Below are 26,816 nucleotides of genomic sequence, written 5' to 3' on the forward strand. Positions count from 1 at the left end.
GTGGGAATCTCAGTCTGCTGGCCAGGTTGCTCCGGACCTGGAGCTTGACGCGGGTTTGGGGGCGCCCAGGTCACAGCTCAGCTTGGTTTGCTAGCGGAAAGGCTGCAAGCCTCTCGGTTTGACTTGCCCCTCTCGTAGCCTTGAGCGTGATAAATCGTTAGTTATAGGTCCTCGGTAGACCCTTCAGACATCCAGCATACTCCTAATCTGCTGCGGCGGCTGATTGGTTGATGTCTCCGACTGGCCACCCACGCTCCTCGCTCCGTTGGTATGGCCGCGCGGATCCCGATCCCGCGAGGTTTCTGTGTACGGCGGTGGCGGTGGCCCATCCATCATCAGCTCGGCCCGTCTTTGCGCCGTGGTGTTGGCGCTCGCTGGTGGATTTTGTTGTTGTGTTGATTCGGGGAAGAGAATGCCGGCCACCATTTGTTGAGCGCGTTCTTGGCGTCTTTGTTCGGAGCGGCCGGTGTATGGGGTTAGGGGTGGGCTCCGTACGCCCGGGGAGGATATGGATGAGGGAGACACAGGTGTCATTTCGACGGGGCGGTTTCCGTCGGTGGTGGGATTGCCCACTTCAGCTGCACTAGCCGTGCCGGTGGCCTTGTTGCCGTGGATCTCGCGGACGTTGCGCAGGAGTTGGTCGCGTGTGCTCCCGTTTGTGTCTAGCGTCTCGCCGTTGACACGGCGCCACCATGAGGGCTTGATAGTAATGCCCATTTCGCGGTTAATGGCTTGGTTCCGCACCCGGCGTTGGCGTTGGAGTTCGAGGTCCTCGTTGGGGTTGAGAAAGCCGAAGAGGATCTGAGTGAAGAGGATGAGGAGGGAGGGCGTGTATCCGCCGGGAAAGATAGCGTAGTTAGGGCCGCCGACTCGGAGTGGGCTGTACTCAAAGTAGAATGATACCAGGGCCTGGTAAGCGACAAGGGCGGCAGCTAGAGGGAGGAGGATCAAAAATCGTAAGGGGGCGAAGCGGACAAAGCCGATGATGCGGTTGAAGATGCCCCGGTTGCGCGGGCAGTAGTATTTGATGGAGTGACGTAGAGAGAAACCAGTCACCAGCCAACAGGCGACAAGGAGGAAGGCACCCGCTTTGAAGCGAGCATCTGTGGCTCCCGGGGCGGCTTGTTCGACAGTTTGCTGAGGGTATCTTTGGAGCTCAATGGCGCCCCAGTTTCGAGGAACGATCATAAAGAAGTTCTAAGGGCATTTGATTAGTCACCAAGGTAAGCAGAGAGAGTACCAGCAGAGGGAACATACGAGCCATAAGAAGAGGTAGAACAACAACGGTAGGTAGAACTCAACCCTGGACCGTCTGTCACCATCCCGGAGTGTAAATGGATCCGGGTCAATGAACTGGCGCTCCATCCAGCTTCCCCAATGGCGTACCGCCTCCCAAACCAACGCCATAGCACCCCACTGCATTAAATACCAAAAGAAGCTTGTCAAGATAACGGGCAGCTCCGGCAAGAAGTATCGATCGACGTCCACCGCGACTAGCAAGCTGATGATAGCCGTGGCAGACACAAAAAGAGCCCAATACCATTGCCAGCGCCTTCCGATGCGGTAGAATCGTTTCTCGACGGGAAGATGCAGGGACCCGTGTTTATTGAGACAAACAAGACTCATCACAAGGGCGACGCCAAACAAGACAGCGTATCCAATGCCAATGCCACCGCGAATGCCAATCGGCTCGGTGGGCGACCAGCACCAGGTCGCGTTGATGAAGGTGCCATTGGGAAGGAGGCGGGCCGGTGCGTAGGAGTCAAATGTGAGGAGACACCAGGATGTGTTGGAGAGGGAGCCGTTGGAGTAGAGCGTGTAATTCCAGTGTTTGAGGGTGGTCAGGTTGAGGTGGACATTGTTGATGAGGGTGTCGGTCGCATTGTCGCCCGCCGGGAACGAGAGGGCCTCTCTCGCTGCGAGAAGGGCCATGGTGGGCGGCGATCGAGGTACGAGGACGGTCGGGGCTGAGGCTCAGTGGAATGGGACTCGACAAAACTCGCGGGACGTCGAGATCAGTGGATAAATGTCGTCGGGGTCTCGAGCAATCGGGGTATTAATTCGGCAATTGGATGGCGCGCAGCCTACGCGACCAGGTCAACACATCGCTGACGACGATTAAGGGCTCCGAGGCATTTGTCGGTCTTGGATGCGGAGGACTCGACGCTTGGGCTCGCGTGGAGGAAGTAAAATCAAGCCGAGACGCGAATGCAATTGGCGAGTCGTTTCGTTGCTTGCAGCGATGAGCCGCGAAACTTCCGCTGGTTCCGGAAAGTTTAATCGCTCAAGTGGGTCTCGAACTGCCGTGGGCTGCTGGAAATGGACGGGAACACCAGTAACAATACGAAATACGATCCAGCGAACATTGCTAAACGAACTACGGAGTATGGGTGTGGTTCTTACATATAGTACTTAATCATTTCTAGCAGCTTGAAGCCTTGATCCCTAGCAACCTATTAAGGGTTATCTCCCCCGATTCCACGTTTCTTGCGAACTCTTTGCTTGCGGTTGCGTTAGTATTGCCGTTTCTAGAAATACAGGCGGAGACGCTGGAAGAGGAGCAATGACCTCACCAGGAGCTGCACCCCCAGGGCCCAGTGTCAGCTGGCTCACGGGCTTGCGGGGCAGAGCCGGCCGAGCTGCAGGTGCTTTCAGCCCCACCAAAATTTCCAGGGTCAGGGTTCCCGAGCGCAGGGGTCGCATCTTGAGCTTCCTTCAATTTGGCCTCAACATCGAGCTCGATTTGGGACATCACGAGTCCCAATCCAACACCAACTCCCTTTCTCGCCCACCACCCTAACGCAACCAAATAACCAATGTCACCATTACCGCAATGAGCGACCCATTGCCCCCCGGGGGCCCCCTACCCACCGTCACCGACCCAACAATCCCCTCCAACCCAACCTTAAGTGCGGACAACCCTAACAACAACAACGACAACACCGAACCCTCCTACATCGACTACGAATCCTTCCTCGACCCCTCCTTCGCCCCCTCCTCCTTCGCCAACACCCTCGTCCACGCAACCAACAACCCCTCCGACACCCCCCTCGACCTCTCCACCCCGCTCTCCCGCGTCCTCTTCGACATCCAAGAAATCGACTCCCACATCGACCTGCTCACCACCCGCTCCGCCCTCCCCTTACTCGTCCACACCCAAACCCACGCCGAAGCCAGCGGTAATGTGCTCACGCGTTTACAGGCGCAGATCACGGCGCTGAATGAGAGTTATGCGCAGTTGGAGCGGGAGGTGAGCAGTAAACATGCTGAGGCGGACCAGGTACGGACGGTCGCGACGAGGTTGTGGAGCGCGTTAAGGTTGGCGAGGGCGGTTGGGAGGGTGGTGCAGTTGGGAAGGCAGCTGGAAGCGCAGTATGCTGAGTTTTCTGCGCCTGCGTCCGGGACAACATCTCCTGGTTTGAGCTTACGCGGTCGCGGGGAGGACCACCGCGCGCTGGTGCGGTGTGCGCATACGCTGCTGGCGCTGGGGGAGATCTTCTTGGGGTCGAGCACACCCGGTGCGGAGGGGTATGGGTTGGATCGGGTGGTGGTGGTGCGGACGTTGCGGGAGGGGGTTGTGGGCCCTGTGGATAGGGCTGTGAAGGAAGCTGCGGGACGGGCGGTGCGGGAGTTTTCGATGGGGATGGCGGGGGGTGGGGGGAGTAGTAGCTCTGGCGCGGGAGCGGCGGCTACGGCTGCGACGTTTGCACAGTCCGAGGAGGTCAGGGCAAGGACGGTGTCGGCGTTGACGACGCTGTATTTGCTGAGTCCGGTGCCGGTTTCTGTGGGTGGGAAGGGGAGTGCGGTTGCTGCTGAGCGGTGGACGCCGAGTCTGATGTTGCAGGCGCTGGAAACGTATTTGAAGTCGTCGCTGCAGAGTAGTATCGCGGGACTGTCCCGGGCGCTGGCCACGCTGCCTAGCTTGGACCGGACGCTTGCGGAGGTGAGCGCGCGGTGTCAGAATGTCGTGGCACTTGAGGCCGTGTTAGAGGGGACAAAGGCACCTGCGCATCCTCTCTTGCAGCAGTTACAGCAGCAACAACACCAAGGCAAACATTCGGATCAGGCAGCCGCCGGAGGAGGAAATATGTTACAGCCACTACTCGCCTATCTAGAAACTGGGTCTTTAGCGAGTTACTTTTGGCGGACGATGGCGAGCAACATGGGGCCTCGGGTGCAGGATATCATGGCTAAGGGCGGTGTATCTGCGCGGACCCTACGGTCGAACCGACAAGGTGTGGGGGAGGCCATCAAGGAGTGTGTTGCGAGGGGGAGTCAATTGCCCAGTGCTGTGGCGGCGGCTGCTAAGGGCAAGGGGAGAAGCGCTGAATCAGAGGGCAAGGAACGACAATGGGAACGGGAAGTGGCTGTTATGGTGGGGAGTATAGTCAACAACCTGGGAAGATGAACTGTAGAGCGTGTTGGAATTTCAAATTGTTAATAAAAGAGCAAAAGGTTCCGGGCTGATACCCGGGAAGGAGCCTCAAAAAGAAAAAGTGCAAAAAAGTGACACAAACGGGCCTCGAAAAAGAGAGCTGTGGTCAGCCGCCCCCCAAGGGAGCCTTTTCACCCTGGGAGGGGACCGACTAGGTACACAGCTTAACTACTACACTACCCACAGGTGTGATCCTCGTGATTTGCTTTGTTGTTGGAAACTGGCACCCGGACCTGCCTTATATACCTTACCACCTCTGGGGTTGACGCAGTCACGGCTCCTCCACTCTCCCCCAGCAATTCCCCTTCTTGCCCAACCTTCTCCCCGCTACTGCGTGCTACTTTTTCCTTCCATCATTCCCATTTCGGTGTACTTGGTGTTTGCATTTGCGATTTGCCGGACTACAAGGCAGTATATAGGGACCCTCTCCTCTATATTGAACTTCAGAGTCCGTTGTTCTAATAGGCCTAGATCTTCTATATTAATCAGATCGGGTCTCTCGGCTAGGGTAGAACTCGCTTATTCGAGTTGTCGAAGATTATGTCCGTTAATCTCTGATGTTCCCGTGGCCCGCCCCTGAGTTTGACCGATGTCGAGATCCTGTACGTGACACGATGGAAGGCGTTTGCAAAAATATAACGGCCAAGATGCGGTGCTCGAATGCCAAGTGAAGTTTCTCCAGAAGCGCAGGATATGTTCTCAAGCCGAAATTGGACATGACTTTATGATACCTACATATTTTTGGTCTGTCTGTTTTTACCTTCACTTCCCCCGCTGAGACCTCTTCGTAGCTAACTATTTAACTATCACAAAGGCTCAGTATCAATATCCCTTACACAGCAGTAGATTACCCCACCCTTAATGGCATGCCGCTTGTCACCAATCGCGGTTCTCAGGTGTTACACACTCCAACGTATTTCCCCGCATCGGCATTCTCTCAAACCCCAAATCTGCGGAGTCGTCGGGCGTAAATAAATGGACGAGGCTACGCTCTGGGAAATAGCCATGTACCACAAGATTTGAAGAGGGGTTCATCTTTGTGCTGAAAGCCTCGAGATAACTTCACTCGTCAAACATCTAGCCATCAATGTGGGTATTAGAGGATTCTCACTTACTTGACCTACCTCACACATTTGTCACCCGCTCAGTACTTCCAATCGAATAATTAAGCCCCATCTTCGACAACCTCGCCAGCCCATCATCATGCCCGAACCCACCCCCGAAAAACGCCCCTTTTCCAAAATCCTAATAGTAGGCGCCGGCCCCTCAGGCCTCCTCCTAGCCCTGCTCCTCTCCAAACACGGCATCCCAACGCACATCCTCGAAGCCGCCTCCCACCTCGACCCCCAACCGCGCGCAGCACACTACGGTGCACCGGCCATCCCTGAGTTTTATAGGGCTGGTATTATTGAGAAGATGGCTGAGCGTGGCGGGTTGGTGTTGGGGGGGATGTGTTGGCGGTATCCGCAGGCAGATGGGGAGGAGGAGGAGGGGAAGGCTGGGTATGAGGAGCATGGGATTGTGGCGGGGTTTGATGCGGGGCAGGTGATGAGGGAGGTCGAGGTCGAGTTGGATGGGGGGAAGAAGAAGATGGATTTGAGGACGCACTGTTTAGCCTTGCAAGAGTTGGATCAGTTGATGTTGGAGGAGGTTACGGAACGGTATGGAGGGACAGTGGCGTGGGAGCATCGGGTTGTTGGGGTGGGTCAGGATGATGAGGGGGCGTGGTGTGAGGTGGAGGTTGGGGAGAGTAAAGAGAAGAAAGTGGTGAGGGGGGATTATGTGGTGGGTTGTGATGGGGCGAATAGTGCGGTTAGGAGGGCTTTGTTTGGAGAGGAGTTTCCGGGGTTTACGTGGGATGCGCAGATTATTGCTACGAATGTGAGTTGGAGAGAGCAAAGAGAGGAGAGAGGGGAGAGAAAGGACGTACTAGACGAGTGGCTGATATCTGTGCTAGACGTACTACCCCTTCGAAAAGTATGGCTGGTGGGATGCCAACTTCATCATCCACCCCGAGCACTTCTTTGTAAGTCATAACCCCTACGATCCCTCTCCTTCTCATCTCCCCCACTTTTCACTAATAAAGGCACAACAAAAAACAAAAAAGATGGCCGCCAAACTCACCTCCACCGGCCTCTACCGCATAACCTACGGCGAGACCCCCAATCTCACCCATTCCCAATACCTCTCCCGCCAACCGCACAAATTCCACACCATCCTCCCCGGCCACCCCCTACCCTCCGACTACCAAACCATCAACTTCTCCCCCTACCGTATGCACCAACGCTGCGCGCCCAAATTCCGCGTCGGCCGCGTCCTCCTCGCCGCCGACGCCGCCCACCTGTGCAATCCCTGGGGCGGATTAGGTATCACGGGGGGGTTTGTCGATGTCGGTGGATTGTATGAGTGCCTGTCAGGGATCTGGGACGGGAAGGCGGATGAGGGGATCTTGGAGGTGTACTCGGAGAAGAGGATTGAGAAGTGGAAGACGATTATTGATCCGATTTCGCAGGAGAATTTCCGGAGGGTGTCGGATCGGGAGCCGGGGACGAGGTTGGAGAGGGACGGGTTTTTGCAGTTGTTGAAAAGGGGGGAGACGGATCAGGTGTTGTTGAAGGAGTTGTTGATGGGGCCGATGGAAGTGCGGTATGACTTTACGCAGCATTATCATGATGCGGGGAAGAAGTGAGGGTGTTGGCAGTAACGAATCTGATTCTCAGCTGGGGTTTGCCAGGAATTCCGTGACTTGCTACGAATGTGTACCCAGCGAAGGATGCATTGCCTAAGGTTAAATATCACGGGAGCACTTGGCACAGGGAATAAATAGTATCAGTGTGTGATCATGAATGTCCCCTTCAACAAGGACTCGGTATCTAAAAAATGTCAACTGTATGGTGCAAAATCCCACTACCCCTAAACCCCAAACGCCAACTGTTCAGCATGCAAAGCCAAACCCTCCAGACATTCCCAATTTGATCATGATATAACGCCGCTAAAGCATGCCCACCCAACCAAAACTCAACCAACCCACCCCATTCATACAAAATTGTGTTCCCTTACTGGCTCCGCCCCATCAGCAGGCCGCCCTCCTGCGCCATGATACCCAAAGTCCTGCCGATATGCCGGTGGCTGCATGCCATCCATCCCCGGAGGAGTATGCCTCCCATGGCTGCTCGCCACCCCAATATCGCTCTCATCCCCGCCAGCACCCCCATACGGTCCAGCGTGGGGCCCCTGTTGGCCATTGAATGTGGGTGTGTACTGCGGCTGGGGATAATGTTGGCCATCTTCCCTAATCCAATCCCTTTCGTCTGCGGGGCCCTCGCCTTCCTCCATCGCACTTTGCAAATGAGTCTTGCGTCGCTCCGCCTGCTCCTCCAGCAAGATCACCTTGATCTTGCGCATCTTCCATCCAATATACACGGCCATGACGATGGTCACGGCAAAGGCGACGCCGAAAACGATGTTCTTGGCCGAGCCGTCGGGCTGTGATTGGAGAAGGAGCACGCCGAGGTAGACGAGGAAGATCTGTTTCGGTAACGTGAGGGCTGTGGCGATGGTGAAGGACCAGAAGTTAACGCCGCAAGTCGAGAACACGGCGGTGGAGAAGTGGGATGGGATGGCAGAGAAACGGATGAGGAGGACGATCTAAAAGAGAGGGGAACAAAGGTTAGCCTTAGGTCTGTCTGGCTAGTAGAGGAAACGGGGAGCATACCCAGAAACCACCGTCACGAGTAATGCGCGCAAGGGCGCCGTAGTTAAGGTTCGTTCGTTCCAGTTTCTCAGCCTTCTTGCGAAAAAACCACTGGAAAGCAAACCAGGTACCAACTGCGCACTCTGTCAGTCTTGTTGTGTCCAACCCCACCGTCGGTCCGCTTGCTAGACTTACGCTCGCCAAGAAATGTTCCTGCTGCAACAATGCCAAAGCCGATCCACAGCCCATAGATAACACCACAGAGAAGCGCAATTATTTCGTGGCCGAAGAGCGGCGGGAACGAGATGATGATCAGGATGGCGATTGGGATTAACCACCCTGCGGGGAGGTCGCGAACTTTCTCAGCCCATGGACGGAGGTGCTGTGTGTTGTCGCTGGTTAGCGTCCATGTGGTGAATGGCGGGGGAATCGGTCCAGATCAGCTTACCGCAACGACCTCGTCATGTTTGATCGTGATAATGATAGTCAAAACGATCGTAATAAGGAGGATAATCCACAGCACTATTAGGTGAGGTTCGATGGTTAGGGTGCCCTGTGCTCTGCGTTCCGCGCGCGAGGTTTCTACAGCACATACCGAGATATTTGGGTGCCAGGAATAACCTCTTCCAGTTCACGGGCTGGTAATCTGTATCTGTCGGCGCTTCTTTCCCCCTCTTGATCTTCCGAGGCTTCATTTCGATGTTGTCGGCGCTCGCCATGGCGGCTGATGATTCCACTTGTCCTGGATTATTCGTCTACCGGTAATACGTCGAGAAATAAGCTCCGCGGCGGTCGAACGAGTGTAGTTGGCGTCTAAAACGACGTTGATTGTGTGTCCTATGTCCTCGAACTGAAAGATATCGAAATCAATTTTGAGGGGCACGCCACAAAGAAAAGGGGACCAATCCGACCCCCGGGAGGCCCCAGCTGCTCGATCGAACCGCCGGGACACGCAGCGAGGCAGTGCAGCAGGAAAGTGGCACCGCTTCAGATTGCAGGCGCGTGGTGGCTGCGCTTGTCGCGTCAGCCAAGTGTGGACAGTGGGTTAGCAAAAGCTTGTTTCCTTGTCCGCAGGCCTGGGGGTCAGGGGCCGAGCGGCCACCAACAGGGCCGTCAACCACTGGTCATTGGGCCACCAACACGCTGGGGAACCGTGAAGCGCCCGGCTCTTGCGACAACTCCCGGTGAGCCGCTCGCATGTGTCAGCATCCTGACACACGTCCGATTTTCTCCAAAACGGGAAATACCTGCAGGGCGATGATATGCACCTTCATCGCCTCACCAGAAATACAGTCCCTCACCTGAACTTCCTTCTTCGTGTAAAAATCACAAAGCCCCAAATCCCAGGTGACATCGCCCCTCACCAACAGCATCGCCATGCATATACACGTATACTCTGTACCTGCATTTTCCTCGAACGGCAAACCTCGTGCAGCGGGGAGTGTTAAATGCGAGATGGTGGGCTGAGACCAAGTTCCTACGATCGACATTTGTTTGGGCATTTTAAGAGACCGCCCATGACCTTGTCGGACCTTGGCGTTTTTCCAGGCTTGAAACCCATGCGGTTCCGGGCCTGGACGAGGACGAAAAAAAGTTGGTCATTTGCTCGGGTGTTTCGCACACAGACAAAAAGAGACGGGCAGAGCGAGTGAGGAATGAGGCTCTGTTGAAAAGATGGGTTAATGGTGGGGGAATGGTGCTAGCGGATGACCCTGTTTCGCCCTACGAGGTTAAAAACCTTGTGGCCCCGCATGTTGTTGTCTGCAAGTCAAATTGGTTGTAAAGGTTCTACCGTAGTCAGCCGGCCGAAGTTGGGCGCCTGACAATCGCGAAGGAGAAGAAAAGAAGCTTTATCCCAACCAGCCAAGCAAGAATGGGAGATCGGAAGCTCGCGGTGGATCCGCCCAGCCTTTGGTCACGTGCAAGCATCTGCACAGTGAAAATTTGCAGACGTGCACAGACCACATCCACCGAGTATTTAAGCGCATCGAGGCGGCCAGCTTTTGGATTTTTCTTTTCTCTTTTTTTTCTTCATGTCGACAATACTTCAGAGAATCATTTCTATAGTATTCGTCCTCTTTTGTGTTCCCTAAAGGAGCCACAGATCCAACCCGGGTTGATGAACGATATCCTCGGTACCCTACAGTGAGATCCTTTTTTTACTCTCGACCTGCCTGCAAAGGTGGCGGTCGCTGGCTCTCGTGGCTGCGACTGTATAGAGAGTGGCGATGATCTGTACCCCGATTTTCTCGAGGTCTTGCCTTTGGGCGCTCGGGCGGGGTGGGTATCGATGGAAGTCTGACCGGCTTTTTTCCCTCTTTTCGTTGCGTTCTCAGGCTGAGCTTGGGATGTGAGGAAGAGCAGATGGGAAACGGCGTTTGCGAGATGTTGCAAAGATTTTCTGTGGGGCTTGGCTGTGGATGTCTCGACAATTCCACACCCCACAGCCCAACACTACGACAACCGCTTCACATTGGGATCGTCATGCGCCAGCTCTCAATCCAAACATTGGCAATTCACCCAGGACGTAACTCAATGGATATGGTTAAGCATGGACGGGCCGTCTCTAGAAATCATCACCCCACCTTTGCTGGCATGCAGCCCCAATATCGCTCTCAGGGCATGGTTGTTGCCTGTCAGCATGTTATCTTCACTGTGCACCCGAACGTCGGCACATCTCCATGTAACAAACTCATCGCATTCGACTGCCTGAACTAACTCAATGCGTGCGTATAAATCTTCGCCTTGCTCATCAACCCGCCATCAAACTCTGTCTCCCAACGAGACTATGTCATAATGCAACGCGGGGAAAGCAAAACAGAAACAACTCCTCATCGCAACCATAACCATTCCCCCCCCTCGGTCAGCCGACCACCATCCCATTTTCACTGGCTGTTACCAGAACCCTCGACGCTACCGTCAACATCGCTGAGCTCACCACTGCCGCTCTCAACCCCATTTTGACCATCGCTACCCTCCGCAACACCAGCCTGGCCGTTCCCATTCTGGCCAACCTCCGCATCAGAACTATCACCAACGCGAATACCATGAGCAGCAAACCGAGCAGCCCTCTCAGCAGCACGCTCACGGCGAGTCAGACGGTGGCGCGACGCACGAAGAGATGGACTCTCGCGTCGGTGACGGTTGTTGTCGGGCCGCAGGGACGGCAGGGAGTCGGGGACAGCCGGCGAGGATGACGAGTCCGGGGGCGTTAGGGGGCGGAGACCCGGGAGACGACGGTTGCCGCTGCCCTGCTGGTTGTGGCCGTTGTTGTTGTGGTGGTGGTTGTTACCCAAGGGGGAGGACGGGGTATCCGGCATGACGGGCAGAGCCGGTTCGATGGGCTGGGCCGGGTAGTGTTCTTGGTCCTGCTGCGGGAGTTCAGGCACATCGGGGAGGCCGGTGAAGTCTTCGAGCTGCGGGACCTCTGGGCCTTGGTCAAGCTGTTGAACGGTCTGGGCCGGCTGCTGGTGTCGGCGGGCTCGGCGGCGGCGTCTGGTCCGGGACCGGGCAGGCTGCTGCGGGCGCTCGTGGATCTCGCAGAGCGCCGGGATGCGGAAGCGCTCCAGGAGATGGCGGATCTCGCAGTCGTCGGTGCCGTAGTGGTCGCAGTAGCGAGCCGGGATGGTGCCGTGGATGCAGCCACAGGCCCAGAGGACGCGCTTAACCCAGCACATCTTGGATGGTGGTTTCGGAGCTATGGAGCCTTGGGGCCATGGTCAGAGGTCAGGATATGGCTGGGGATTTCAGGGGGTGTCGAGGGTTTGGAGTTGAGCTGAGGAGGAATAGGGGGAGTGGCTTGCTTACTTTATATGCTTCAGTGTTGAGCTAGTGTCGTTGAGTCTCTCTTGAGGTGAGCCTGTCGTTGCTTGGTGCAAGTTCGTTCGTGAAGGAAGTTGTTGGATGCGAGGTTCGGGGAATGGTGTTGGGTGACATCTTGCCAATATATAGTTACCCGCGAACTGAGAAGTTCCTTCTGCGCCTTCTCCGATCTACGCGTCGTAACAACAGGTGTCGTTTCTATTGTTCACAACTTCAGATTCTTCTCGGGTCTCCGCCTTTTACACAACAGGTGTCGCTTCTATTGTTCACGACTTCTGCCGCACCTCCAGTCTCCGCATCCTCAACGACAGGTGTCGTTCTTCATTGTTCACGACTTCTACTCCTTCTCTGTTCTCCGCTCCCTAAACGACAAGTGTCGTTTTTTATTGTTCATGACTATGGTCCCATTCAGGGGCGCCGTTCAAGCCGCCTTTGTTGGCGGCGCCGAATAAGGGCTGGTCATCATCCTAATGTTCACGCCCTTGCACAAGCGACGGGGATCCGCCAACCGCCCAAAATGGCCGCATACTTTCGACGATACGTTCAGCTAAATAGCACGAGCTGCGGCGAAGGTGTCATCAACGCAGAGGTTGGTTTTCATAATGCCGTTTGGTGTCGGTACGGTCATTGTTTGCTGTCGTGTCACTCCCCCAAGTCAAGTTCCCACACCTCACCAGGTGTCGATTTTGGCACTATTTGATCCCAAGAGAAGAAGTCACACATCGATGAAGCCCGGATTATCTTGCACTCGGGGGCATTATCAAGAAAATGTCCTGGGTGATGGCCGTTGGAGCTTTGCGAGCCCGCTCACCAAACGGGAATAAACTACGGTAGCTTCCGAAATTAGCCAGTTGAAGGATCACCCGGAGCCTGCGATCTAACGTCTCGGACAGTTTGCCGGGAGCAACAGCCCGGGTATGGATGCTGCGTCACCTGATCTTCAGGAACACCTGGGTGGTTCGAAAGAATTGATGGCAGACAGCTCGGTATTGGGGAGGATAGGACTCTGAGGAGGCCGGGGACGGGCAAGGGCAGCCGCCTGTGATTTTCTCCATGGCCGGCCTCCCAGGTGTACCTACATGTACCTAGGTGATCATGTACATCACACCGTTCGCTGCGCTTGCAGGCCATTCCCGGCAAGCCCCGAGTTCGCCCTTCTCTCAACCTTCAACCGGCCGTCCGGCCGCCTCGTTTTCCTGGGCCCCTCTCCGTCCACCCAGAGCCGGATCGCCATCGGTGTCATCAAAGGCAGGCCTTGTTGAATAGGGTGTCATCCTTGCCGAGGGCCGCCATCCCAGTCGAGGGCCAAGTGTCCCGGCAGAGTTCGCGGTAGAACTCCTGCACGTGCGGCCAAACGCATGCCCGATCCTTGCCCTGGATGGCGCGCTGCAGCATGGGCAGCACGGTTTCGAGGTAATACCGCCGGGGACCGTCCACCAGCAGCAGGGTTGGCAGATATGGTCACCGCGGCCGCGTAATTCTTGTTCAGGCCCTCGCCATAATCGCCCTGGTGGCTCGCCTGTTCCAGCAGCTCGGTATGGCGTTTGTCAACCATCTGTTTCACCTCTTGGTACCAACCATTCGCCGGCCAACGAGATTTCTCCGGGGGTAAGAACGGCCGCTTGCCCGGGTCCAAGTCGAGCAGCTCGAATGCGGTGATGTGATCTTGAGGGTACTTGGCCAGCATCCGCAGGCGGCCATGGGCGTTGCACACGGCCTGCATGTCGTCTGACGTGGCGGCAGGTGGCCGGTGTGGGATTGCGGGCTCGACTGTCTTCGCTCCACGAACTAACCAACGGGCGATGGAGGTTCCTAGCACCACCACCAGGAGCGCGACAACGGCCCACGCGATTCGGCTGAAGAGGGAGTTAGCGACGAGGGCGGGACGGGTTGCAGCGGCCAAAGCTAGATGGGACTCGCCTGGCAAACGCCCTAAGGCGGGAAGGCGGAGGGCAGAAAGGCGGAGGGCAGAAAGGCGGAGGGCAGAAAGGCGGAGGGCTGGGTGGCCGCTTGGACTGCCGTCGCGTTCTCGGGACCATGATGATGGGTTACGGGTGATGGGTGACGATTCAGTAGTTTTCCTGAACTGTGTAGGTACGAAGCCAAAGCGGAAGCGGAAGTGGTTGTTTCGCGGAGCAGCAAGTTCGGGGGGGGAGACTGGCAGAGAGCTGCTGGTCGCTAAGTGTGTCTGGGTCCGTTTGCTTTAGTAAAGTCTCAGGCCACCACTCGCCAGGCAGACGGCAACGACACCGCCATCTTTTTGCAATGGCAACATGGGCAGCATATGGCGACCGCGGTCACCAGACCAGCTTCTCAGAAATGACCGGCGACCACCCAAGCAAGACCAGTGGACAGCGTTGGCCGCTACGGTTGTCAACATGAGACAGCCGGGACATGTCAGAAACTGCCCAAACCCCCTTCCACCTCCTTCCCCTTCTTTCCTGTTCTACGCTCGCTTTCTAAGCCGCGAGGAGAGGGCCGCCGCATGGCCCCTTTCGTTGAGACGCACGACGTCCTCTGGGACCATTTGGGCCTGGACAATGGCAATGGCTTTGTCCACGACGCTTTGGCTTCCTCTCCGTGTTCGTGTCCACCTCATCTATGGCCAAGACAAACCGGAAGTTTCTGTGCCCTTCTCGCTTTGTGACGGACGGCGTATAACTAACCGTGTGCTCTGAGTTCCCGCTCTCTTCCCTCAAGCTGGCCATAATCCTGAGCTCCAGCAGCTCCACACATTTCAGACCTCACGCTACTCACCGCCAACCACTTTCGCTTCTGCAGCCTCCCGTCCTCTACCAGAGCGGCCGTCACTATCAAATCGGAACAGAGCATGAACTCAGCGGAACAAACCGGACCGCAGCCACAGCGCGAGCAAACGACACCAGCAGTAGCCGGGCCCACTCGCGCGGCACACCGTCCTGACCTGCAACAACAAGTTCCCGCCACCATGTGGGCCGCAATATGCGATGGCGTTTGCATGTTCTGGGCCGGCTTCTTGCTCGTCTGGCGCGGGCTGCGGCGGGCCTACGCGATCACGCTCTGGACGGCTCTCGCGTACGTCTTCTGCGCTGGCGTCTTCATCCTCGTCATAGCCTGGCTCCTGGCGTTCCTGGGGAGCGCCACGGCACCGGTTTTCGGCTTCTTCCGCACCGCCCTGGGCTCCATGAGCCGGTGGTGGAGCTGGTCTCAGCCGTCTGAGCCGTCGACGAGCCCTGCCAGCACCCTCGCCACGGCGACCCCTGCGGTATCCGGCCTGTCGACGGGCGTGACGGCGTGCGGCCGGTTTCTGGCGACGTAGGCTGCCGCGTTGGCGGCCGCCTCGGCATCTGCGACAGCCGTCGCCGCGGTTGCAACCGCGGCCTTCTCCGGGTTAGCAGGCGACGGCCGGGGGGGTGAGCGGGTTGTCCGAGAGGACTGATCGGGGATTGCATCGAATGCTAGCAGGCTGAGCACTGCCATTGTCAACCGGTTTTACGCCGAGCTACGGTGCCAGCGTGCGGTTCTTGACCGCGCCAGTCGCATCACCGAAAGCGTAGCAGATAGGCTCGACCAGCTGGGCGGGACGGGTGGCGGAGAGAAGCGGACGTCCAGCCTCTTGGAGCGTCTTGGAGCCATCTTCCCAGGCCCTGGGCGGGAGCTGGCAAGGCTCCAGGGGACCTGCCTGCGCGAGCTCCGGTCCGTATCTCAGCTCCTCGGGGAGGCCCGGTTGGCGCACGCTCGTTTCCACGCACGACTCGGCAACTTCACAGACACTCAACTGGAAGCTCTTAACGGGATGCCAAGACCTTCAACCGGCTGGGCCGGGACTCACGGGCCGGGTGTATTCTTTCAAGCGGCCATCCATCGTCTGAACGCATTGGTTGACGCCGACTCGGGATCCGACATAGACGGCTCGGAGCTGTTGGCGAAGATCGCCTCAGACCCCGAGCTGGCCTCGTTTATCCGGGACCTTCACACGGCCCAGGGCGCGGGCAGCGTGTTCAGCTGCGTGTTTCTGAACGCCATCAAGAAGCTCGATGGACTGGCCACGAAGCTGGGGGACGAGAGTGTCTGGGCAGAGGAATACCTGGAGCGCTCGCTTGCTACCCTTGAGGACAGCCTGTCTCTGCACCAGGCCCTCACGCTCTCGGAGCTCGAAACTTATGTGCAGGGCCTCTCGGAGGTGACTATTGAGTGGCGCGACAAGCTCTGGGAACTGTATTATGAGATACCTTAGCCTCGCTAGTGGTGGGCCGGGCTGCTTTCTGTTTCTCTCGTCCGTTTTCCTTGCGTCGGGTTCAAGGTTCGGTCGCACGCTGTGGCCATAAAAATCGGCGCACCACGAAACAACCTTAAGCCCATTCCATTAGCGTTCTGTCAAATCTCAACAGATTTTGATCATTGTACCTGTAATACCTGCCTAGGGGTTTGGTGATTTTATGGGCTTATTTTGGAGACTTGATATTTCAATTTGCAATGTTGGTAACGTGGTGTGTTTTTGGTTGTTTTTGTTACTTTAATACAAAAGTGGGGCATCGAGGCATTGTGGTATGCCGATTATTTTGGCCAGAGCGTAGGTAGGTGGGTTGTGCACCTGTAGCTCAGGTATTCATTGATCGTTCCATCTCTTTCGCACTTGGGTTCATTGCCGTTTTCGGAAACAGGCGGCTGTTTGCTGGGTCCGCCGTGCCACTCCTTTGTACCAGATCCGGTCAGGAGAAACAGGCAATTTCGACTTTCCGCCTCTCTTTGTCTGGCGCGACGGACGCTGCCTGGGCCTGCTCGCCTAGGTCTGTCCCCCCCAGGACCAATGGTTGTTGTATTAATTACCTCTCAACCTCAGCTTTCCCAGTCCAACTGCACTTTACGGCAACCGTTGCTCCTCGCCTCTCCCTCTCCCTTTCAGACTGGCTGCCAATCCTCGTATTTCGGCCACCATCCCACCATCTCTGTCTTTCACCAGGCCCTCAAGACGCTCAAGTTCTCAACCTGCGTCCTCTTGCCTTTGCCGTGCCCGATCCGTCCCAGCCGGGCCATCAACGCGCTGAACGCCCCTAAAGCCAAAAGTCCAAGCCCAGCATTCACGCCCACGATTCAGATGCCTTCCCCGGACTCGACCCGGCCCCTCCGCCGGAGCAGTCGACGTCGCGGTCGTTCTCGTGCTCACGGTAGTAGCGACGCCGGCGACGATATAGGCGGCATTCTTAGTTGTCTCAGCTGTCCTGACCCCGAGCTGCTCGACTGCCGCCGATGCCTCGTTAGCGTGGGTGCTATGTAAACGCCTGCCACAGTCTAGGATAGTGTATTTAGAGCATTCAGAGCATTTGAGGCATCGGGGGCATTCGAAAATATGCGTATCCGACAGGTCTTGTAGGCCTCCTCGCCCTTGCTAGCACGGCGGCCGTCGTCTGCGCCTGGTTCTGGCCGGCACCCTTCTTCTCCGTCTCGGCCAACCATGTCCCAGCCGGTTGGACCGGAGACCCGCGCGTCAACCTCTCCATCTCGAGTCTGCATCCGGAGGACATTGGCATCTTGGCTATCCCCTTTCCAGTCGCCGACTTGGCCACGGTTGCCGACATGTACACGCATGCGTCCTGAGAGATCCTCCCCCACCACCACGCCCCGAACATCACCCTGCGGCTGGATGCGCCTGGCCTGGCCCCGGTCGACGTGGCGTCCTAGCTTCCTGCGCTCTGGCTCAAAGTGTACGTCCGGCAGTCGACAACAGGCCCCGGCGAATATAAACAGGTGCAGGCGCTGAGGGCCGAGCACGCGCCCCTGGCTGTCGACAGGGCCAACGTCACCCTCACGCTGGAGCTCATGGAAACGCTCTGGCCGGTACTGATCCAAGCGGCTAACGACCTACTCGTCCTCGGCTTGGGCCGCGACCACCCTGACTACCGCCCCTTGAGGAACTCCCTGATCGAACCGGGGAGGACGAAGCCTGCGCTGCTCTCGCTAGTCCGCGCAAAGGAGCTCTGGGAGGGTCGTCTTCACAGCTCCGCGCTGGCTTGGCCATACGGGGCCCAAGCCTTTCTTCGGTCCGTTCGCGCGTTCATGCAGCTCCCGGTAGAATGGAGGGCTGACAACAACAATAACAACAACAGCACTATCGCTGCTACTTTCCCCAGCATCGGGTCCTCTCAACCCCCGACCTCCCTGAGACTGCTCAGGCACGCAAGACACCAACACCCACCCAATCAAACGCTCCCTGGACTCCTCGCCGGCCTCCAACCATCGGCCAACACAACGGGACAGTTGCGAGGGATGATGGTCGCCTTGGACTCGAACCTAGACATCAACCGCCTCGGGCTATGCCGCGTGCCGAGGCTGCTCGAGGCCATCGCCTCGGGCCATTGCATCCGGACCAAGACCTCGGGCATGTCCATCCCGTGCTGGGCCCCGCTGGGGAGCCATTGCCACCCGACCGACTGCATGGGGGGCCTCAGAGAAGCGCTCTGCGACGCCGAGGCGCTGCTGTCGTCCGTGGCAGCGGCGGCCGAGCGCGCAAAGGCCCGCGTGCTGGAGGAGCGCATCGTCGGCCGCTTACGCTACAGGGACGGCGTGGCGCGGCAGCTGGAGAAGCCGATAGCGGAAGCCGTTGGCCGCCTCAAGACCAAGGTATCGGACGGCTGGTTGGAGAGGCTGGGGTTGGGCGACTTGCTACTGGAGGAGGAGGCGGACGGGCTGGGAAAGCCTTCCGAGCCACTATGGTCTCTGTAGAGAGTAGAGACGGACCGAGCCGTAAGAACTAAAGGACCCAGGAGTGCCACTCTTCATACAAAACAAAACGAGACACCACTTGGTTGCCGTTGCGGGAGTTGAGATCAAGCCCGGTGATGGACTCGTGGATGTACCTGTCCAGTGTGCGACATTTGTTCACCGTTTCGGGGTACACTGTTTCCAGGTTTTCCAATCTCGAGACCTGCTCTCTCTGTTGACTGTCCATCTTGCCATCCACCTTGCTGGCAGGGTTCGAGTCGGGCGGCAAAAGACCCGGGTTGAAGCAGACAGGCTGCTGTATATCAACGTCGATGACGGGCAACTGCCGAATTCGTGAGCTTCTCTCCTAGAGCGCTGGTTGGTACCTACCTTGAAATGCGGCTGCATGTACAGACTTGAAGCATCCGATTCAGCATCCGATTCAGCAAACTGCGCATTGATGAAATTGAGAATGTCCAGCTCCGTCGTTCGGAAACCGCCAGCCTTTGCCTCTTCGTCGACAGGGGCTGCGTCCGAAGAGTATACGGCTCTGAATACATCCTGCGCCGGCGGTCAGTGGTTACTTGGAAAGACAAGTGAATATTAAGTCGGCGTACTTGGATCCACGTTCTCTGTTGAGAGCCAAAGTTAGCAAGTCAGAGTCGAGGTATTAGGTATTACCGTAGTAATGGGCCATCCCCAAGGTGGCAGCTTACGTACATGTACAGACATATAGTATTTACGTTCTACCAGTACAAGACGTCCTTGTGTGGCGCTATCCCTGATTGTGCCGCGAGCGGTCCTGAGGCTCCTGGCCTGACGGCATGCCGTTCGAATCACTCTGTGCCCGACACTGCTAAAGATTGCCCGTCATACATGGATGTACTGTGTGTAATGTCTGTATAGATGTCTGTATGGAATACATGTGCGCCCTGGAGGCCGAGGCCGCCCCGTGACCTCGCTCGCCGGCGTCGGATTGGGCCGCGGTCGACGGTAATTAGCACCGTTATTTCCGAATGCCACCCACTTCGCCCGGACTCTTGGCAGCTGATGTATTCGTACTGTATATTCGTACTGTAGGTGTGTACGGATTCGTACCTCAGCGATGCAGCTAAATGAACAGCAACCGTTGGCGTCCGTTGTAATTTCCAAGACTCTAAATACTGCTAATAGGGGCACCTTGTCTGGGGCATCGCGGCATAATGAAGAAGTTCGAATTTGTCGACAACACCACCATTGATAGGGCCGCGAGACGTCGGATCCGTAGCCATGTTGCCACTGGCCGGAACGCCGGGAAGAAGCTCTCGAGGCCATCGAGGAAGAAGATGTTGACGAGCGGGCCACGGAGAGCGCGGAATCCGGAGACAACAGCCACAACAGCCACGCTTGTTCAGACACGCCTGGCTAACAGCGTCTCGCGACTCTCGCCCCCACCCGTGGAATCTCCGTGTTCGGCAATGAGCACACTTCCAGCCTACTTGCGCCAACACTGCGACTCCAGATGGCTTGCCCATTTCCAAGGAGGTAATTCTTTCCACCATGACCACACCAACTAGGCCCCCCTTTCTGGAAGCTAACCCGTATTTCTCTCTCCAAGTCGTCTCCTTGCTGGGCAAGATTCGACATGCTCCCGAACTGGATGTTGCCCTCGATTACGGCTCTGAGCCTCAGTTAAAATTTGTGCAGCCGTTATTCTTTGATGAAGCTTGTGAGTAGCTGCCGAGACAGCCAGAGAACAGTAGAGTATCCCGGCCCTAACAAAAATTACAGACTTCCACGGAGCCATGGCTGTATTTCTGTCCGCGGGCCACCGGTCTTCACCCCTTCCGTACACGTCCAGTATCATCAGTACCCCCCAAGAAGTCTGGAGCGCCCGAACGCGTCACCTCTGTCTAGCACTCCGCCTTGTCAATACCCGCCTCTCTGGGGAGAATGCCGCCTCCAACGAAACCCTGATGGCAGTGCTGGTCTTGGGCATGTATGAGCGCCAGCAGGGCGAGTACGACCGCGGCCTAGTGCATCTCGATGGTCTGCAGCGGATGGTCCAGCTGCGAGGCGGACTCGCCAAATTCAGCGAAAGCGGGCCGTCGGGCCCGGTCCTGGCTCGCAAAGTCTTCAGGTGAGTCTCTTTTTTCTCCCTTGTCCTATTCACACCCTTCGCCTCACGCCGTTCACGGTTCCCCAACTAAACAACACAGGTCCGACATCGAATACTCCCTCCACCTCGGCACTCCCACCCGCGTCAGCCTCCAACAAGTCGAGCCACTCCTCTCCGCCAACTCCCTCCTCCTCCCACCACCTCCTCATACCGCCCAACCCTCTCCGGCCCTCCTCGCCTTCTCCCTCATGACCGTCCTCCACGACGCCACCCGGACAGCCCACCTCCTCACCGCCGCCTCCTCCTCCACCACCACCACAACCAAACTCGACAGCTCCGTCGTGCACGATACCTTCATCCTGCTCGGCTACCGCGTCCAGGCCGTCGCGCTGCCGCTGACGGGCCCGGACGGCGGCGACCCCGACCGCGCCGCCGCCGAGCGGGCGCTCTGCGCTGGGCTGGCGGCGTTCGTATGCAGTTTCCTGCTGGCCGGTGGCGCGGGCGTCCTGAATCGGTTCCCTGTCGCGTGGCTCGGGCGGGTGGCGGGCGAGGCGTCGGGGGCGGTTGTTACCGCGGCTGCTGCTTCTGCTTCTGCTTCTGCTTCTGCTTCTGGTACGGGTGGTGCGGGGTTGGGAGAGAAGCGGTGGGGGGTGGAGGCGGTCATGTGGATGTTGTTTATCGGGGTTGCGGCCGAGGTGTTTGACGCGGGTGAGGTCGACGGCTGGGTTGTTCCGCGGACGAGGCAGGCGCTGGGGGCTTTGGGGCTGGCTGGCTGGGAGAGCGCGGAGCGGGTGCTTGGGAGGTTTCCTTGGATTGAGGCATTACATGGGAAGAGGGGGAGGTCACATTGGGAGAGGTGCGTGGGAAGTGCAGCGCCAGCGCCAGCACCAGCGCCAGCACGGTGATGGAGTGGTGTGGTTTGATATCCTGCTGATACGGCCGACCGCCCAATAACCCTAACCCTAATCTAATCACTCAACTGAATCCGATACCCGATGTATTACCTAGGTACCTACCTTACCTAGGTAGGTAGGTAGGTAGGTATGCACTTGGTTGCACGTCCTCCAGAAGAAGAAATCAAACAAGTTAATTACAGGAGCTTGCTCACACAACCTGGCTCGATAGCCTCCAGCTCCTTGGCGATGAATTCCCAGGTATTTTTCTGCACCTCGGTCTCATTCTTCACCCAGTCGGGAACGTCGGGCCTGGGATTATGTCAGCCAAACTGCCTGATATGCCCGATAATTACACAAGTGATCTTAGTAGCAAATCAGAGCACTTACTCGCCATCCGCGCAGGAGTGAAGCAGCGTCCCATGGCTCTCCACGCCGGCCACGGCGCCGTGCAGCAGCGTACGGCTGCCGTCTTCGGCCGTCCGCCCGTAACTCGCATGCATGGCACGCAGGCGCGCGGCAAACTCTGGCGGCGCGTTTCTGCCAAGCTCGGTGATGCAGAGGCCGGGGCAGACAAGGTTGAGGATTACGCCCCCCTTCTCGACCGGCACCACCTCGCGGGCGAGGTGACGGAGCGCAAAGGTCTCGGTGACCTTGGAGAGCGGGTATCTATCCATGATCCATCGCACGTTAGCAAGCCACAAACCGACCAGGCGTCTAACAAAAGAAGAGAAAAGAAAAGAAAAGAAAAGAAAAGGAAAACTCACGTCTTCACGGGCACCATATCCTCCGCGTCCATCCCCTTGATCGGATCCGCCTTGATGCCCTCCCAGTCCGCCTTGCATTTATCCTCAAACCCGGCCCGGCTTGTGACGACCACCAGGCGCGGCAGCACCCCGTCCCCGGCCCTCCTCGCCTTCTCCCTCATGACCGGCACCAGCAACACGGCCAGCAGGAACGTGCTCAAGACGTTCACCGTGAGGGGCTTGACGTGGCCCTCGGCCAGCTGGCGGGTGGCGAGGGCGACGGCCGCGTTCTCGACGACGGCGTCGATGCGGTCGAGCTCGGCCTCGGCGCGGCGCGCGAACGCCTTGACGCTCTCGTATCGCTCCAGGTCCAGCGGCCACACCTCCACCACCCCCGCGGCGCCCGTGCCCGCGGCCTCGTCGATCGCCGCCTTGGCCGCCTCGCCCTTGGCCGGCGTGCGCACCGCCAACACCACCTTGCCCGCGCCCAGGCTAGCCAGGTGCTTGGCCGCCTCGAAGCCCAGCCCGACATTGGCCCCCGTCACGATGTACGTCTTGCCGGCGCAGAGCTCGCGCGTGGCGAGCAGGGGCAGGTTGCGGGCCTGGGTGGCGACCGCGTCCTCGGCAATTTGGGAGTTTTTGAGCATCTTGGGTGGTCTTGTTGGGAGCCGAAAGAGGGGGGTAGATGGGTGGTTGGCTTTTATATCTGAGAAGGGGGACGATGCTTATGTGGTTTTGTATGTCTCGTTGAAGGTTGTTGACAACTGCGCCGTTGCTTGTTCTCTGAGGGAGAGAAGGTCACGGTTGACTTGGGCCGAGGGAAGGAGGAAAGGGGCTCTTTTATGTCGACGACTCGACGGCTGCGACCTTGCCATTGCGTCCAAGACTTTATGTCGAGCCGTCATGACGCCTGTGTCAACCGTGTCGAGACTGTCGACCACTGGGAGAGTAGTTACCTAAACGGGCAACCGGGATGTTCTCGGCTTGCTTAACCGACATGGTGGCTGCAGACGGGCCGGTGATCAGGCGAGAACGCCTGGGAGCGCCTTTGACATGAATCACATGATGCATCCGCTCCCGCAAACAGCCCACGTTGTATGGGGGAGTTGGACTGGCCAACCAGAGAGAACTTCCCTAAACAGGTTAGACGGCCGCTCTTGGGAGTTGAGGAACGTCGGTCGGAATGGCAGAGTCGGCAGACCATCCGGAGGCGCCGTCAATCCCGTTTTTTTGGCGGCGGATGTCGGAATTTACGGGGTTATTCACATTAGCTCCGGGACCGGGGGTTCCGCTTCTCTCGTCATTCAGCCTCTCGAGTCTCGACTGCAAGTCTGCAACCGTTTTACGTCAGCCTCTTCAACTAAGGTGATGAGTTAATACCCAAGTCTCCTGCGTCTGCTCCCACGAGGTGGGCTGCGAATAAAGCCAGAAACGGAAGCTTAAAGGAAAACCGAAGCCAGTCTTTACTACTATTCATTGCCTACCTATACAAGGAGAAGACGGCTGCTCACGGGTTTCCGGGACTCTCGTCGTCGCAGATCCACGACATATTGACCGACAACAGGTTACTAAACGCCTCGTAGTTGACGCGCGTCCACCGGCTCTTGCTGCGGTTCGGGTCCGCGCTGCGCTGGCCCACCTCGATGCTCTCGCGACAGTCGAACCAGTAGTCCGGGTCGTACTGGGCCGGCACGTTCCGATTCAGCTTGCCGCTCCAGCCGTCGCACTCGAGCTCGACGTCCTAGCCCACGCTCCACAGCAGGAAGTCGAGCCGGCCCGAGATGTCGTTGTCGCCGTCGCGCGACGAGACGTAGTACCGGTACTCGAACTGCAGCGGCGCGTAGAGGAGCACGTAGCGCTTATCGGGTCGAGCGAGTCGGGAATAAACCAACGAATCTCGCAGTACAATAAGCGTGTCAAGGGAAGTGGGGAAGGCAGAGATATAATAAAATGACAGGCCTACAAGGATGGATATTTGTCGAGAGACGAACCTTGGATGTTACGCAAAATATGGGAATGTCGATGGTAGTGCATTGTTATTAACAAATATATGTTTTATCAGTGTCTTTTGTTTCTCTCCTAGTTGTCTAATCTCGTGAATTTGCGGTATTACTGCATTTTTCCTAGGTGTAACCGGACTGGTAAATTTAGCACAGCCTAAGCCATTTCAACATGACCCCCAGTAATTTCTGGATGTCCAGCTGGTCCGTTAGCTGTCCCTTGTTGGACATCGTTGTAGTTTGTGTGGTTTATGCCTTGAATAGATACTCAAACAAGACTTGTCCAGAGTTGTTTACTAGAGTAGCAGGCACGAAGCAGAATTCATTAAAATCAAGCTTGAAAATTATCACGATGGTTATAATCCTGCTGCTAAATCCCAGAAGTTGATATTGCTCAACATCCAGAAGAATGCCGGGGAATTCTTTTCCAGTTTCATTAACAGTTGTTGCATGCGCTTCGTTAGTCGCCTTCATGAAACAAAACCCCGATATTGAATTTTGTAAGATAATTATTGGGGATCTAGCCGTACATTGGATGCATGTTTTTAGCTCCCAGAGTTTTCCAAACACGGGGGTTTGGCAATTCAATTAATTATGACATGATTAATACCTACCACGACAAACCTATATGTGCTTTCAAAATTCCACCCCCCCCCCTCCCCCCTAGTATTTTAGCTTGTAAAATGATACCCGGAAAGTATTGGGACTTCAAACAATCACTGTTGTCACTTTTCACCAAAGAATTTCTTGCATTTTGAGTACTTGTTGGGTGTGAGACCACTTTCCCCACGAGAAATGAGTTTCAAGTCGAAGTATTTTGGCATCAAGTCTCGCTAAGGAGGAAAAAAGTTGTATTGAATGTTCAAGAACAGCTGAAATAATTAATTGTAAGATTGTTTTGCAGTGGGGTAATTATGTATATTGTCATTGAGGACTCAGTGAATTGTTGACAATGTTCGTGGGGGGCATCAAGATCTGGCGTTCTACGAACGCGAGGAAACGCAGCAAGGGACCATTGTAATTTTGTCTGCTCCGACAAATGCATCGATGCCGACGGTGTGGCTGGTTCCCTGTGTCTGCAAACGAGGTATGGCTGAAGACCAGAACCTGGGAGGCACCTTCCCGAGTTTCAAGGCTTCATCATCCTTTCCTGTTACTACTACGCCTTGACAAAAAACAGGATTTCCAAGCCCGAGACTAGAAGGTACGACTCGAGCCCTCCATGGGCTCATTCCTGCTTTGGTCACCCAAAATTTCCATTTTCTGCCGCCCGCACCACTGCGACAATTCAATCGACAAATCACCACATAATACTACGTGGCGTTGGATCTTTTCTTTTTCCAGCCCAGGCCTCAACTTCACACCAGCGCCAACTCCAACGCTAATTCGCGACGGAAGAGGTCCTTTTAGTTTTGATAGGCAACTGGTGTCTCTCCAGAGCTTGTGCCGCCCCCGACTTGCGATCTTCTCTAGGTGCAGCCTCCATGCTGCAGATCGTCCGGTAGTCCGAGAAAAAGCAATTTCACTAGGCGCGACTGCTTCTGTACCCAGCTTGTACGTGTCCGTGTCATCTGTATGGATGACGGTTGCCAGAAATTCTTTTCCCTTTTCTTTGCGTGTATTTCTTGCCCTTTTTCCTTGATACAAAAATTGATGGCTGACAATTTGACAGTGTGATGACAGAAAATATGCCAAAAAAGAAACACCAGGTGGTTCTGTGGGCTTGTGATACTCGACTTTCCCTACAGGGCTTCAAGCATGCAGACTGGTACGCTCAAGGATTGAACTATATCTTATCTGGGAGTTATGTTACGCGAGAATGAGAAATCTGTCACCGGCAAGTCCGATATTTGGAAAAGGGCATTTGCTTGCTTTCGGATTGTTCTTTGCTGATCCCGGGGCACCGGAGGGGTTTTTAGTTGCTCTCGCAAGCCTTTGTGATGGTGGTGTTGTGGGACCCTGAGCCGAGACCCTTGCGAAACCTGGACGGAAGTGGCAAGGGATGGCAGCTTGCCCCTGGATGCCCCACCAGCCCGGGCTGCCACATGGCCCTCAGGGCTCACCGAGTGTCGGTGATATTTTGCCTGTTTCGGAAATTTTTGGTTTGGCCGGGGAAAAGGGTTTTCGGCGAAGAGGAAACGCTAACGATTGCGTGTTGGTAGGAACAGTCGACACTCGATCTGGGAAATTTCTGATTCACCTCGCGAAGGCCAGTGGTTCACATGTGGCGATCGACCAAGCGACCCCATCCGTCGTAAAGTTATTGGTAGCAGAAAAAATAACGCGAGTGGTGGGTGCGGCCCGATGGCGACGCCAAGCAAGCGGACAGAACGGGATCTTCAACATCTTCGGGGTTCGACCTTGAAGAATAGCTGTAGAAAAGGCCGGCGGCGGGGTTTGGTCTGGACCAGGTTTCCGCTCTGAACCGGGTTCCAGCTTTCGGGGAA

General features: G+C 56.6%; 13 protein-coding genes across 13 annotated transcripts; 5 read left to right on the forward strand and 8 right to left on the reverse strand.

Annotated features, from left to right (window-relative positions):
* Positions 1-183: 183 nt before the first annotated feature.
* Positions 184-1,932, reverse strand: C8A04DRAFT_39642 (uncharacterized protein; the record flags this gene model as incomplete). The annotated part of the gene is made up of 2 exons (XM_062784662.1): positions 184-1,197; positions 1,258-1,932. 2 exons carry the CDS (start codon positions 1,930-1,932, stop codon positions 184-186), a joined length of 1,689 nt encoding a protein of 562 aa, XP_062634087.1.
* Positions 1,933-2,319: 387 nt separating this feature from the next.
* C8A04DRAFT_39643 (Golgi transport complex subunit 5-domain-containing protein) lies at positions 2,320-4,408 on the forward strand (the record flags this gene model as incomplete). Its single annotated transcript, XM_062784663.1, has 2 exons — positions 2,320-2,384; positions 2,911-4,408. The coding sequence occupies 2 exons, from the start codon at positions 2,320-2,322 to the stop codon at positions 4,406-4,408; spliced, it is 1,563 nt and encodes a 520-aa protein (XP_062634088.1).
* A 1,230-nt stretch (positions 4,409-5,638) lies between these two features.
* Positions 5,639-7,124, forward strand: C8A04DRAFT_39644 (para-nitrophenol 4-monooxygenase; the record flags this gene model as incomplete). Its single annotated transcript, XM_062784664.1, has 3 exons — positions 5,639-6,316; positions 6,393-6,461; positions 6,543-7,124. The coding sequence occupies 3 exons, from the start codon at positions 5,639-5,641 to the stop codon at positions 7,122-7,124; spliced, it is 1,329 nt and encodes a 442-aa protein (XP_062634089.1).
* Positions 7,125-7,471: 347 nt separating this feature from the next.
* On the reverse strand, positions 7,472-8,848 carry C8A04DRAFT_31697 (snare associated Golgi protein-domain-containing protein; the record flags this gene model as incomplete). Its single annotated transcript, XM_062781840.1, has 5 exons — positions 7,472-8,083; positions 8,151-8,263; positions 8,325-8,511; positions 8,578-8,651; positions 8,725-8,848. 5 exons carry the CDS (start codon positions 8,846-8,848, stop codon positions 7,472-7,474), a joined length of 1,110 nt encoding a protein of 369 aa, XP_062634090.1.
* A 1,131-nt stretch (positions 8,849-9,979) lies between these two features.
* Positions 9,980-10,436, reverse strand: C8A04DRAFT_14688 (uncharacterized protein; the record flags this gene model as incomplete). Its single annotated transcript, XM_062778195.1, has 2 exons — positions 9,980-10,218; positions 10,241-10,436. Coding segments are annotated over 2 exons (435 nt in total), but the record flags the coding sequence as incomplete, so codon positions are not given.
* A 578-nt stretch (positions 10,437-11,014) lies between these two features.
* On the reverse strand, positions 11,015-11,806 carry C8A04DRAFT_31698 (uncharacterized protein; the record flags this gene model as incomplete). The annotated part of the gene is made up of 1 exon (XM_062781841.1): positions 11,015-11,806. One exon carries the CDS (start codon positions 11,804-11,806, stop codon positions 11,015-11,017), a length of 792 nt encoding a protein of 263 aa, XP_062634092.1.
* Positions 11,807-13,193: 1,387 nt separating this feature from the next.
* On the reverse strand, positions 13,194-13,990 carry C8A04DRAFT_31699 (uncharacterized protein; the record flags this gene model as incomplete). The annotated part of the gene is made up of 3 exons (XM_062781842.1): positions 13,194-13,337; positions 13,372-13,807; positions 13,872-13,990. The coding sequence occupies 3 exons, from the start codon at positions 13,988-13,990 to the stop codon at positions 13,194-13,196; spliced, it is 699 nt and encodes a 232-aa protein (XP_062634093.1).
* Positions 13,991-14,898: 908 nt separating this feature from the next.
* On the forward strand, positions 14,899-16,167 carry C8A04DRAFT_31700 (uncharacterized protein; the record flags this gene model as incomplete). Its single annotated transcript, XM_062781843.1, has 2 exons — positions 14,899-15,245; positions 15,393-16,167. The coding sequence occupies 2 exons, from the start codon at positions 14,899-14,901 to the stop codon at positions 16,165-16,167; spliced, it is 1,122 nt and encodes a 373-aa protein (XP_062634094.1).
* An 861-nt stretch (positions 16,168-17,028) lies between these two features.
* C8A04DRAFT_31701 (uncharacterized protein) lies at positions 17,029-18,653 on the forward strand (the record flags this gene model as incomplete). The annotated part of the gene is made up of 3 exons (XM_062781844.1): positions 17,029-17,197; positions 17,305-17,498; positions 17,613-18,653. The coding sequence occupies 3 exons, from the start codon at positions 17,029-17,031 to the stop codon at positions 18,651-18,653; spliced, it is 1,404 nt and encodes a 467-aa protein (XP_062634095.1).
* Positions 18,654-18,681: 28 nt separating this feature from the next.
* C8A04DRAFT_31702 (uncharacterized protein) lies at positions 18,682-19,364 on the reverse strand (the record flags this gene model as incomplete). Its single annotated transcript, XM_062781845.1, has 4 exons — positions 18,682-18,975; positions 19,023-19,193; positions 19,250-19,264; positions 19,353-19,364. The coding sequence occupies 4 exons, from the start codon at positions 19,362-19,364 to the stop codon at positions 18,682-18,684; spliced, it is 492 nt and encodes a 163-aa protein (XP_062634096.1).
* Positions 19,365-19,834: 470 nt separating this feature from the next.
* C8A04DRAFT_14679 (uncharacterized protein) lies at positions 19,835-20,755 on the forward strand (the record flags this gene model as incomplete). Its single annotated transcript, XM_062778191.1, has 3 exons — positions 19,835-20,156; positions 20,230-20,340; positions 20,403-20,755. 3 exons carry the CDS (start codon positions 19,835-19,837, stop codon positions 20,753-20,755), a joined length of 786 nt encoding a protein of 261 aa, XP_062634097.1.
* Positions 20,756-21,820: 1,065 nt separating this feature from the next.
* Positions 21,821-23,016, reverse strand: C8A04DRAFT_39647 (uncharacterized protein; the record flags this gene model as incomplete). The annotated part of the gene is made up of 3 exons (XM_062784665.1): positions 21,821-21,935; positions 22,014-22,292; positions 22,391-23,016. 3 exons carry the CDS (start codon positions 23,014-23,016, stop codon positions 21,821-21,823), a joined length of 1,020 nt encoding a protein of 339 aa, XP_062634098.1.
* Positions 23,017-23,876: 860 nt separating this feature from the next.
* On the reverse strand, positions 23,877-24,403 carry C8A04DRAFT_31705 (uncharacterized protein; the record flags this gene model as incomplete). Its single annotated transcript, XM_062781846.1, has 3 exons — positions 23,877-24,050; positions 24,120-24,265; positions 24,361-24,403. 3 exons carry the CDS (start codon positions 24,401-24,403, stop codon positions 23,877-23,879), a joined length of 363 nt encoding a protein of 120 aa, XP_062634099.1.
* Between the last annotated feature and the right edge of the window lie 2,413 nt (positions 24,404-26,816).

This window comes from Dichotomopilus funicola, assembly GCF_033296635.1.
Source record: "Dichotomopilus funicola strain CBS 141.50 unplaced genomic scaffold C8A04scaffold_71, whole genome shotgun sequence".
NCBI classification, from domain to species: Eukaryota; Fungi; Ascomycota; class Sordariomycetes; order Sordariales; family Chaetomiaceae; genus Dichotomopilus; species Dichotomopilus funicola.